This window comes from Podarcis erhardii, assembly GCF_964252035.2.
Source record: "Podarcis erhardii genome assembly, chromosome: 1".
Taxonomy (NCBI): Eukaryota; Metazoa; Chordata; class Lepidosauria; order Squamata; family Lacertidae; genus Podarcis; species Podarcis erhardii.
Genome location: NC_138497.1, coordinates 13,008,422 through 13,021,026, shown reverse-complemented (window position 1 = coordinate 13,021,026; position 12,605 = coordinate 13,008,422). Strand labels below are relative to the sequence as shown.

Sequence of the window (12,605 nt, the reverse complement as noted above, 5' to 3'; positions counted from 1 at the left end):
ACAGGTATCTAAAGCCATCTGCACGTAACAAAATATGCATTTTATCAAAGTAATTGTTGAACTGAAATACAATTAAGAAGAAGAATGAGGAGATTTCACCCCTCCCATATCCAAGAATCTCCTGGTGAGTCTGGTGATTTTCCAGAGAGGAGGGGGCGGTGTTCTGCTCTCTACTTATTCTGCTCCAGCACCACATCAAAGAGTCAGTCAGTCAGTGAGTCGGAAGAGAAAGACTGAGTGTTAGAGATTGTGTGTATAGATAAGGTGGCTGCTAAGAGCAGCTGCAGACACTCAGTGCAGTTCAGTTTTTTAGTTTAGACCTCATATAACTCTGTATATAGTTGTGTATTATAGTTGTAGATAGAATAAAGAAGATATTCTACAGAGCTGCTCTCCGAGTCGTTTATGCTCTGCTATACTCTGCTATACTCTGCTGTGCGACGACTGTCTTCTTGTGGAAGTGAATCCGGTGCTCACAACTCTAAGCTGTGAGTCCACAGCACTTTGACCTGTTCCTGTGCAGAAGGTGGTCTCTGGAAGTGCTACCCAGCTCGCCTAGCCCAGTTGGTGACACTGGCTCAAGGGCGATGCTGACAATTAAAAGTGAAATACAATTAAGAAGTAGTATATTTAGGGGCAGGGGCAAGAGAGTGGGGCCCTAAGCTATAGCTTGTTTAGTTTATACATAAATTCAGTACAGTGGTACCTCGGGTTAAGTACTTAATTCGTTCTGGAGGTCTGTTCTTAATCCGAAACTGTTCTTAACCTGAAGCACCACTTTAGCTAATGGGGCCTCCTGCTGCCGCCGCGCCGCAGGAGCATGATTTCTATTCTCATCCTGAAGCAAAGTTCTTAACCTGAGGTACTATTTCTGGGTTAGCGGAGTTTGTAACCTGAAGCGTATGTAACCCGAGGTACCACTGTACTGGTTGTTATCCTTGCTTTCTTCTTCTTCTTCTGTTTTCCCTTTCCCCCTTTTTTCACTTATTCACTTTAATCTGCTGTAAAATATTTCCATAATTCGGGACTGAGCATAAGCAAACCCGCACTTAGGAAGCTTTGGCATTTCAGAAGCTTTGGCATCTCAGGGATTCGAGTTTCCCATCTCGCTATGCATCTCTGGCGATGGGATGACCCTACACTGTCGTCTGATCTTGGCGAGAGAGAGAGAGAGAACAGCAATCGCATCCTCTCCCAGTGCGCCAGTTCGCTCTCTCAGCTTCTTGGTTTAATAGGAGAGCCGCAGCCAATCAGGTGAGCGTATGCAGCTGGGCATCCTCAGCCCATTTCGCTGGGAGTCTTTTCGGTCCCTGCAAGGCGGCGGCGGCGGCGTCTCCACCCCTCACCACCACTCCCTTCCTCTGCAATGACCTAAAGCACCAGCTCTGCAAGGCTGCTGCGATGGAGCAGGATTGCAACGCAGGGCAGACCCGGACCGTCTAGTAGTCTCTGGTGACCGGCGGAGAGTGCCAGCAGTTTGCTCCCACCTCAAGCCACTTTTTCCTGCGTCTCAAAAACCTTCCATCTTCTGCGCTGGGACTGAGCCTACAGCAGACAGGAGGCTGCTTTCCTCTCTCTCTTTCTCTCTCTTTCTCTCCTCTCTGTCTGTCCTCCTCTCTCTCACATTGCTGAGCCAAGCCAACACAGCAAGATGTGTGACTGCTTTCATCTAGTCCTTCCAAACTGGCCGGGATCGCCAGGCAGTGGTGGGCTTAACTGTTTTTTCTACTTTCCTTCTGCGCCTCTGCTGCTGCCGCTGCTGTTTTGAAATGCCTTTGCTAGCTGCGAACCCTCCCTCTCTGATATCCTCCTCTCCCTGCAGCTTCTTAGGGTGTGGCTCTGACCAGATACCTGCATGCATCAGAGTTTCAGAGCAAGCCTGTAAATATTCACACAGGCAAAACTTTCTTTCGCCTTCTTACAACGCGACAAAGTCACCTCTGAAATCTCCTGCAATGTGTACAATTAAGTCAAGTGCTCTTTTTGTGGTTCCTGTCAGAATATGTCAGGTTTTTTAAATTCAGACTGCATGTCTTCAGTTTCACTCCCCCCACCCCTTCCTTTAGCAGTGAGGATGCTGGAGCTCTGTGCATGGGCATGGCACGTTCTAAAAAGAACCGCAAGACAAAGCTGGCTTTTGACTCCAACTGAAAATATGTGACACACGCTTTGAATGTGTAGTTCTCAACATTTCTCATGCTTACTGTCAAGAGTTTATGAGTGATCGCGATGAAAGTTAATGGTATTTTCAGGCACGGCATCAGGTCCAGCAGAGTTACAGTAATGACACCATAAGCTTTTAAAGTTTCATAAATAATTTCAGACTGTGTTCCCATAATCCTCTTGAGGAAGGAAGTGGAATTGTTTTAAGCTTTTTTTCTTTTCTTTTTTAAAAGGAGGTTTCAGGATTCAGTCTTGTCTGGAAGCCGTGCTCCTAAATCCTCAGTATTGGGGGGAGGGTACAGGGGCCCAATAGTGACCAGAATGCACTCTGTGCATGCCTCAAGCCGCTCTTCTTCATTTCATATTCTTTCATGTGTTTTTCTATAAAGAGCAATATTGCTGAAGAATGATGGTGGAAACAGGTTAGCAGGTGGAGTTTAGAGAGAAATGTTTAAAAGCATGACGAACAGAGAGCAGGCTAGAGTTTTATTTTCCTGTTTATTTTCTAACAAGCAACAGTGGCTCTTGACTTGTTCCCCCTCTCCCAAAAGGCAAAGTAGATCTTGTTATTTTTGCATGATAACCATCACCCAGTGTGGCATCTCCGAGGGAAAAAAAAGAAAGAAAAAGGGGGAGGCAACTGCGATTGGCTGATTCATCCCAAAGGCAACTTTTCAGAAACCAGCGCAATTGTCTGGGAGGCAGGCAGGCTGGCTGGCTGGCTGGCTGCCATGTGTTTGATATATTGCAAGTGTGTAGTGAATAGACAGAGAAGGTCGGTATCAAATTAGAGTGCCCGATAAGTGAGATATTTATTTCTTGCAAGATCAAAGCGAACATCAAATCTTTTCCTGGTGTCTCATCTTGTGTTATCCTTTTAGTGATTCAAAGTGTGTGCACACACAAGAAGACATGCCTTTTGAAAGACTGCAACTTGTGAAAAGCTTTCTGAGGAGGGTGGGGTGGAGCGATCTTGAGGGTGTGTGTATTGAATACATGGCTTGTTATAATGCCTGGTTTTTTGTTGTTTTTCTACAAGTCTCTTATAATTCTGTTTCCTAATGCGTTGGAATTTATGGGGCTGGCTTTATCTCCCCTTCATTCTCATGCAGAGTAGTAACTTTTACTGATTACGACTCCACCACGGAGCTGGGGGCTATTTTTCCGCAAGAGAAAAACAGAGCTTTAGCTCTTTCCCCTGACCCCAGGATAATATTTTGATTAGATGAGCATCATCCGAACAATAATATTTTCCAGCTTCGCATTTTACAACAGGGATGGCCGTTTGGCAACCTGAGGGCTGGATTTGACTCCTGGAGCAACTTTATCCGGGGGCCCCAGAGACCCCACCACGTTTTGATCAAACTCTGATAAAAGGCCTTGCTCATAGTTTGACTCTGGTGCAATAGGAGCGACTCCATCTGTGTTTCATAAAACTCTATTGTATTGCTGTCTTTTCTTGTTTACTCTGGATGTAAGGAGGGACTCTGCTTCTCTTTCTCTCTCTGAGAACATTTATTCCTGAGGCTCCCACCACAAGTGATGGTTTCATTTCTTCTGAGCACATATGCCTTATACTTGGGAAGCCTCTTAACTGCTAGGGGGTCCCACGGTTATTATAGAGCTCTCACCCACACTATTCGTTTTAAAACGGTATCATGCCACCTTAAGCCGTCATGGTTCCATGCCCTCCTCCCCTCCAAGTCATGGAAACTGTAGGAACTTGTTAAAGATGTTGAGAGTTGTTATAAGACCCCTGTTCCCCTCTCGGAGCTCCAATTTCCAGAGTTCCCGGTGAGAAGCGGGATTGATTGTTATACCATTCTGAGAATTATCTCTCTTTGAGGGGAATACAAACTCTCAGCATCCATAATAAACCACAGTTCCCAGGATTCTCCTTGAGGAGCCATGACTGTTTAAAGTGGTATGATACAGCTTTAAAAGTATAGCAGAAATGGAGCCAAAGTCTGAGTACCCATGAGAAGTTATGTTTTTTTTCCTGGATGTAGGCATTGATGTTTCTGAAGCTATGTACACACCTCACAATTCAAACACAATCAAAGCACGTAACTTCCCCCCAAAAAATCCTGGTCTCTAAGTGTGGGAATTGTGGCTCTATGCTGGGTGAACTACAGTTCCCAGGATTCTTGTGGGAGGGGAAGTCATGTGTTTTAAATGTATGGTGAATTCACAGCCTGTTGTTTCCTCCCATTATGTGGTTACACAGTGCCTGGTGCTGTGATTTGAGCAGAAATGTGTTTCTGTTCGGCTTCTGCCATTGCCTCCAATCTACACTGGCCAGAACCCTCAGCTAGGGTCTTACTCACCTGGTTGCAGGGAAGGGCCGTGGCTCAGTGGGAGACGGTCCCAGGTTCAAACCTTGGCTTGTCCAGGGTTAAAACCCCAGAGAGATACCGCTAGCCAGTTCAGAGACTACTGAGCTCGTTGGATCGATATTTCAAGATATGACAGGCACCCACAGCCTCCATTTTCCCGAAACAACTGAAAACATTTTTCTTCTGGCGGGCTGTCGTAGCTGGATAAATGAAACTTTGCCACACATATTTTGTATGGTTCTAGTTTTGTTTTACATTTATTTGTTGCTTTGTGCTTTTTAGCTGTGTTTTATTTATTTTTATCGTACATCACCTTAAGACGATTGCATAGAAGGCGACAGATAAATTAATAATAATAATAAGAGTTAACGTTCCTACATGCACTGGTTCAGTTGTGCCAATCTTGATCGATGGGAAAGGTGGAGTGTATCTTTCCACAAATACAACGGTGTGAGTCATGATAGCTCCCTAGTAGCAGGACCCCTCTTGGACCAGTCCTATCCATTTTGTATCTTTCACTGCAGACTGCAGGATCAGAGGCTTCATCTTAATTCCAAGCATTTGTGGCTTAATTGAATTACAGATCAGGCTGCCTGAGCAGCAGGTGCAAGGTCTTGCAATAAGTTAAGTTGCCATGTTTTTGTAGGTTTCCTTTGAAGCAGAGATTAACAGCTTGTCCAATGCCAAGGAGCCAAGAAAACCTAAGAGATCTGCTGCTGATTTGCTAATAATTGACCTCTCTTGCACCTGATGCATAGCAAGGAGTCAAGGCTTTGCTGATAGGTAAAGACAAAGGGACCCCTGACCATTAGGTCCAGTCGTGACGCTTTATTGGCCGAGGGAGCCGGCGTACAGCTTCCAGGTCATGTGGCCAGCATGACTAAGCCGCTTCTGGCGAACCAGAGCAGCGCACGGAAATGCCGTTTACCTTCCCGCCAGAGTGGTACCTATTTATCTACTTGCACTTTGATGTGCTTTCGAACTGCTAGGTTGGCAGGAGCAGGGACCGAGCAACGGGAGCTCACCCCATCGCGGGGATTCAAACCGCCAACCTTCTGATCGGCAAGTCCTAGGCTCTGTGGTTTAACCCACAGCGATTTGCTAATAATTGACCTCTCTTGCACCTAATGCATACCAAGGAGTCAAGGCTTTGCTGATAGAAACCTGTTATTGCTTAGGATGAGTTACAAATTACTTCTAAAAGGTAGAGCACTCAAGCAAGTTAGAATTGTGGGCACATGCGCTAAACCCTGTCTGTGGTGCCTACCCTTTCCCCCCAAAGAATGAGACAAGAGACCAGAGTATGGGTTCAAATTGGCCACAACTTTATTGGCACAGGCCTTGGCAGGTAACCCTCTCAGCCCCTCTGGCTGAGGATATGTAGGTTGATGAGGTGCAGTGAGGGGGGACTGCAAAGCACAAACTTACACAGCATGCCCTTCTACTAACCTCGTCCCAGGAGTTTGACCTACATGCCTACGCTCTAGGGCCAGGGACTCCCGGTTTTTCCCTTTAACAGGCCCTGCAAAAGCGCCGCTGCATGGGAAGGGAGCATGAATGCACCCCACCCCCGACTTGATGATAGACTAAAGGATACCTTGCCAAGGCCTAAAACTGCCAAAGTTGTGGCGAAATGCTACGGGGAAGGCGAAACCTGCCAATGCAGGGAAAATTCCTTCCCGGTTCTGAATACAGCAACCATCTTACAACCACAGCAGCGTCCGCTGACCTGGAATGCAAAATATTAGTCTGTAAGGGGAAAGTATTGTTAACTTGACGACCACTGACCTAGGATGAAATTATTTGGAGGCAAGAAATTATTAATTTGAGGGAGGGTGGGTGGGTGAGCATGGAAGGGAGAAAACCAAGTGAGGCTTGGACAAAAGGGTCAGCCTTTTTCTTTGGCCTTAGCCCCACCCCCGGCCGGCTGTCCATTGACCTCCTTGGCCGAGTGCGAGTCAAAGGCCAACCCAAGCAGGTGGGAGGCACCCGTCCAGGTGAGCCCCCGCTCAGTGCCGCAAACCCCGCCCACCTGTAGGGAAGGGAGGGCGGAAATTGTGAGAGGAGGGTTGTGAATATTATGTTATTGGGTTATTGCCCTTGTAGGATGCTCTGATCTCCCTAGGGAGGAATCAAAGCAGAAAGCAGATTTTAAATAAAATAAAATAAACTTGCACCCCAAACATAATGCTCCTAAGTAGAATCACTTCATATCCATTCATCTGAGAGAGATGCTGAGAAATCCAGGTTTATTATGGGTGGACTGGCCCATTGCTTTTTTCAGTCAATAATATAATAATAATTTATTATTGATAACCTACCCATCTGGCTGGGTTTCCCCAGCCACTCTGGGCGGCTTCCAACAGAATATTAAAAATAAAATCAAAAATTTAAAACTTTCCTAAACAGGGCTGCCTTCAAATTTCTTCTAAAAGTCAGATAGTTGTTTATTTCCTTGACATCTGATGGGAGGGCGTTCCACAGGGAGGGTGCCACCACCGAGAAGGCCCTTTTGCCTGGTTCCCTGTAACTTCGCTTCTCACAGTCTATAGTTCAGGGATAGCCAACATGCAGCTCTCCAGATATTGTTGGACTACAGATCCCATCAACACTGTCCACTGATGGGATATGTAGTCCGCAACATCCAGATCACACCGCATTGGCTACTCTTGGCATACTTCCAACTATTTAGCACTTGAGAGGTAAAATGTATGCAATCAAATCCCAAACCCTGCCCGCCTGCTTGCCTTCATTTATTTATTTATTTATCTATCAAGCAAAATATAAATACGGCTTGACTGAAGAAGAAAGCTCTAAGCAGTTCACAGAAATATAAAATAAAACTTAAACATTCTCAATAAAAAAAATTGTCAATTAAAAAATAGTTTAAAACAGGCATTTAAAAGCATTCAAAAGACTATTGAAATCATCAGTAGCTAAAAACACACAAGAGGCAAAAGAGATGAAATAATTACCGGTATACATGTCTAGACAGGCTTGCCCAAATAATACAGCAAAGGCGCCTGCCTGATGTCAAGAGCCGAGGAGTTCCATAGGTGCTGCCACACTAAAAGTTTGATTTCTAACAAGTGTGTGACAGGTGATAAGTAGCACTTGCAACAATGCCTGTTCCACAGATTGAAGCGGTCAAGAAGGCATATGTGGGGTAAAGCAAGCCCATAAGTCGTCCCCACCCCACCCCCCGTTAGCAACCAGCTCATATTCACTGTGATACCAAAACAACTGTGTTCCAGCAGGAGCTGAGATTCTGCTTTGTCTCCTGATGGAATGATGCTAGGCTGCTTGGCAAGGGAGGCCATTGAATAAGCCACCTGAGGTGGATATACCCCTCAAAGCCCAAGGCCTTCCCTGTAGCTTCCCTATATCTGCATTTCCATTTTAGTGTGAATAAGTTTGTCTGCACATTGTGTAATGTATGCAATAAACCTCAGTGTTACAGAGCACTGTAGTCAACAAGCGCTCTTTTTATTCATCACTTGGGCAGAGCAACATGCTTGTTTTATACTTAACTGGTCAAAATAAGGAGATGTGCTTTTTGGTGGAATGATGCATTGCGGTTGCCAAGAGTTATGATTCAGTAGGGAAGTAGGCATCATGACTTAGTAATGATTGCAAGCTGCCCCAGAAAGAGTATTTGTGTTCTCTTAGTAGGTCGTTTAGTAGCGAGAAAGAAAAGTGCTGCCTTTTTTAAACCCAAAGAATTCATTCATAAATTTATTGCCAAAATCTTGGTATGGGTCCTTATTACAGGTATTGAGAAAGTGTGAGACAAATATAAGCTGCAGTCTTTTGCGCATTTGAACCTTTACTCAGAGGAAAGCCTCTTGAACCCGATGGCACTTCCTTCTGAGTAAAACATGGGTGGGATCCAGCTGAGAAGCTGCCACTTCTTTTTAAAAGACAAAGACTTCATAATAACGAATTATGTACTTCGGGATACCTGAGTTGGCAGATCATGAGACTCATCATCTCAGGGCTGTGGGTTCGAATCCCACGTTGGGCAGTTGCACTAGATGACACTCATGGTCTCTTCCAGCTATATGGTTCTATGATAACAGAGTGCAATGTATATCAGGAACACTTGGAAAAGTCCAAAGACTAGTAATTAAACTGAATATTTGCATCATGTGCTATGCAAGTCATCGCCTGTCTCAATAATAATAATAAATCAATAATAAATTAGGGGCGCAGGTGGCGCTGTGCGTTAAACCACAGAGCCTAGGACTTACTGATCAGAAGGTCGGCAGTTCGAATCCCCGCGAAGGGGTGAGCTCCCGTTGCTCTGTCCCTGCTCCTGCCAACCTAGCAGTTTGATAGCATGTCAAAGTGCAAGTAGATAAATAGGTACTGCTCTGGCGGGAAGGTAAACGGCATTTCCGTGCGCTGCTCTGGTTTGCCAGAAGCGGCTTAGTCATGCTGGCCACATGACCCAGAAGCTGTACACCGGCTCCCTCGGCCAGTAAAGCAAGATGAGCGCCGCAACCCCAGAGTCGGCCACGACTGGACCTAATGGTCAGGGGTCCCTTTACCTTTTTAGCCAATGTGGTGCATGCTAGACGTTTGGGACTACAACTCCCATCAGCTCCAGGCAGCATAGCCAATGGTCAAGGATTATGGTAGTTGTAGTTCACATCTGGCTATTGGCTGCCCCTGGTCTACTGCACTTTGCCAGAGGATCTGCACAGAGCAGAGCAGTGTTTGTCCTGCTGCACAATGCAATCCTATGCATAACTAAGTTCTCTGGGTGGTTTACATGCCTTTTCAGAAGTACCTAATTCCCTCTGCGTTTATTGAGGCTTATTCCCAGGTACGTGGGTAGAAGATTTCAGTGGGTGATGGTATTTCCCCAGTTCTCTGGGTTCCCTAGTTTCTTTCTGGCCACAGTTCAAGGCGATGGTTCTTACCTTTGAAGTCCTAAATCAGGATGGAGGAGGCAGATTATGTTCCTCCAGATGTTCGATTCTGATGATTCCCATCATCTCAGACCATTGGACATGTTGGGTGGGTCACATGGGAGCTGGAATCCAACAACATCTGGTCTGTACCAGATGTGCTCCCTCTGCCCTGAGAAGGCTAGGAGCAAGATACCTACAGATCCAGCCTCAGATAAGGACCTGACCATTAGAGACAGAATTATTTGCCACAATATAGACGAGAGACTCTGCAGGGATCTGCAGGGCAGCAGCAGCCAAGCTTCATGCCAAGAAATTGAATGGACCCGAGGTGTGGTCTGTGCGCAAGACAGAAAGCAATGCAGCCCAAGAAAGTTGACTCAGACTATGAGATCTTCTGCTATAAATGCGACAAGAGAGAGAGAGAGAGAACAAGGAAAAATGCTCATAGCTGGCGTGGAACGCAATACGGCTTTAAATAGTACGCAGCATTTGGAAAGGTTTGTCGTATGAATAATGAGTTTGCACAATGCTATAGTTACCCCAGATAAACAAAAGCCAGGAATGTTGCTTCCTGGTCTTGGGGCAAAGGACAAGTTGGTGCCCTCAATTCCATGCACAGAATCCAACCTGTTTGGCAATTGAACTGATGTCAGCAGCACTGACGGGACCTCCCCTGCTTATTGTAGGGTCAAATATGGCTAGTGTTGGAAGAGATGCTCCTTTACGGAATTGGGTCCATAGCTGTTTGGGGCTTCGTGTGCTAGTGCCCCACAGCTCAGTGGCAGCCAATGCAGCACTTCCAGAGCCACTGACACTTAATCCCATTAGGCCGCCCCATTTATTGACCTAGAAGCTGCATCCTGCGGTAGCTGTGACCTCCAGACTATCTTCAAGGGCAGCCCCACATACAGTGCATTACAGTAGTCCAGACAGGACCAGAGCATGGGCAACTGAGGCCCGGCTATCCCAGTCTAGCTGTAGCTGGCAAATCAGCCTAAAATGGGCGTAAGCACTTCCATCCATGAAGGCACGAGACTCCAGCGATAGGTTGGAATCCAGGAGTACTCTTATACTGCTTAAGAGTGATTGTGTCTGTTATGTACTGAGTTGAATAAGGTCCAAAATGCAGCAGTCTGATTGGTCCTAGAACAATAGGATTCAGAATGCAGCAGTCTGATTGGTCCTAGAAAAATAGGATCCAGAATGCAGCAGTATGATTGGTCCACAGGAGCCAGCCAATCCAGCTCCTGGTGGAAGTGAATCCTCACCCTGATTGGCCTACAGGAGAATCCCGGAAATAGCCAATTACGTGGGGCCCATTGTGTAAATAATGTATATAAAGCAGACATTCTTGGGGAACTTCGATTCCTCCTCACCACTATGAGCTGAATAAAGAGCATGAAACCCACTCTCGGCTCCGAGTATATTTCAGTGTCAATGGCCCTCAACATTTCAATTAGACCAGAAAGTAATCAGCTCCCAGTGAGGAAGTTGCATGGAGCAGCAGCTGCATTTAAGCTGGATCCTGAGTTAATATTTTGCCAGAGCCAGATTATGAACAAATAAAAGCGAGATCAAAACCCTTGCCAACCAATATAAAGCGAAGTGTTTATTCAGAAGCAAATATGCCAGCAAAAGGGAAGCGCCTTGCTAGAATTAAGTATGAAAACAAAGCAGACGGCCCTCCAATTGTGGGAGTATGAAAGAAGCTGACACCAGTTTCAAGCCTGAGTGCTTATGGGAAGCTTGAGAAACTGGTTTCGTTATGAAAATAAAAGCCTTGTTGCACATGGATTCCACTTTGCCCCGCAGTGTGACGATTTGAAAGCAGATGAAAACAGATACAGATCACTGGCGGAGGAAGAGGAGTGCGGGAGGTGCGCATCGCCCCAGCAGCGCGATCCCAGTGGGGTGCTGTCACGGCTGCCCCCCCCCACCAGAGCTGGGCGCCCTGCCCCCAGGACGAGCGCCAGGCCCACCCCACCTGCTCTCTGCCCACCAGCACCCCCCAATGCCGGAGCATGAAGCTACGCCACTGATACAGATGGTCCCACCAACATTTACCTGAGGCATCTGCAGGGAGGGAAAAGCATGGATAACCTAATAAGGGAGAAGTTTTTCCAATGTGCACCAAGTAACTGCATCCATCCCTGTGGATGGCAGGATCTATATTCAAACTAGATTGAATGGCTCCCAGTACGTTTCCGAGCACAATTCAAAGTGTTGGTGCTGACCTTTCAAGCCTTAAACGGCCTCAGCCCAGTATACCTGAAGGAGTGTCTCCACCCCCATCATTCTGCCCGGACACTGAGATCCAGCGCTGAGGGCCTTCTGGTGGTTCCCTCCCTGTGAGAAGTGAGGTTGCAGGGAACCAGGCAGAGGACCTTCTTAGTAGTGGCACCCACCCTGTGGAATGCCCTCCCAGCAGATGTCAAAGAGAAGAACAACTATTTTACTTTAAAAGACAACTGAAGGCAGCCCTGTTTAGGGAAGTTTTTAATGTCTGACGCTGTATTGTTTTTAATATTCGGTTGGAAGCCGCCCAGAGTGGCTGGGGAAACCCAGCCAGATGGGCGGGGTATAAATAATAAATTATTATTATTATTATTATATGGGTGCTTTCGTTGACATTCCTGCATCATAGGGGGTTGGACTTGATGACCCTAAGGCACCCTTCCAACTTGTATGATTCTATGAAAGAAGCGTGTTGAAGATGAGCACGAATGATTCCAGGCTGAGAAAAACTACATTTTTGTGCTGCAAAGTGGTTAGTGTGCGTGCAGCCTCAGTTGACTTGTGAGTGATAGGCCTTCCATTGAAGGAGTTCACCTATAAGAAAGGAAATGCAGACTCTTGAAATTGTCGTCCTCCTCGTTTTATTTGTATGTCGCCTTTCCAGGGTTGCAACCGTGCTCAAAGTCAACAGCCGGCGTGAAGGATCAGAGCCGCTCAGTATCTTGTGTGTGGTCCCCTAACACTTTGCAGACATGCTCTCCTCAAAGTGCAAAGCATGACTGTGACAAGCTGGGCAGGGCTGAGAGGAGGAGGCAGCGTGCACCACCCACCTGCTTGTCAGGAAAACTGGGAATTGGTAGAGAGGACATTTGGTGGCAGGTCTGCGCATGTTGGCTTGAGCTGCAGGACACAGCATCCTACCTTAAGCTTTGATTAAAAAAAATGTAATCTGTCT

General features: G+C 46.4%; 1 protein-coding gene across 16 annotated transcripts in view; it reads left to right on the top strand.

Moving 5' to 3' along the window:
- Positions 1-1,636: 1,636 nt before the first annotated feature.
- The window catches only part of AHNAK2 (AHNAK nucleoprotein 2), a 98,105-nt gene continuing 87,136 nt past the window's right edge, over positions 1,637-12,605 (top strand). For all 16 annotated transcript variants that reach the window (XM_081857103.1, XM_081857110.1, XM_081857112.1 and 13 more), the window contains exon 1: positions 1,637-1,706. In XM_081857103.1, the coding sequence (XP_081713229.1) occupies positions 1,652-1,706 (55 nt within the window). In that variant the 5' untranslated portion in view covers positions 1,637-1,651. The remainder of the gene's footprint in view (positions 1,707-12,605) is intronic.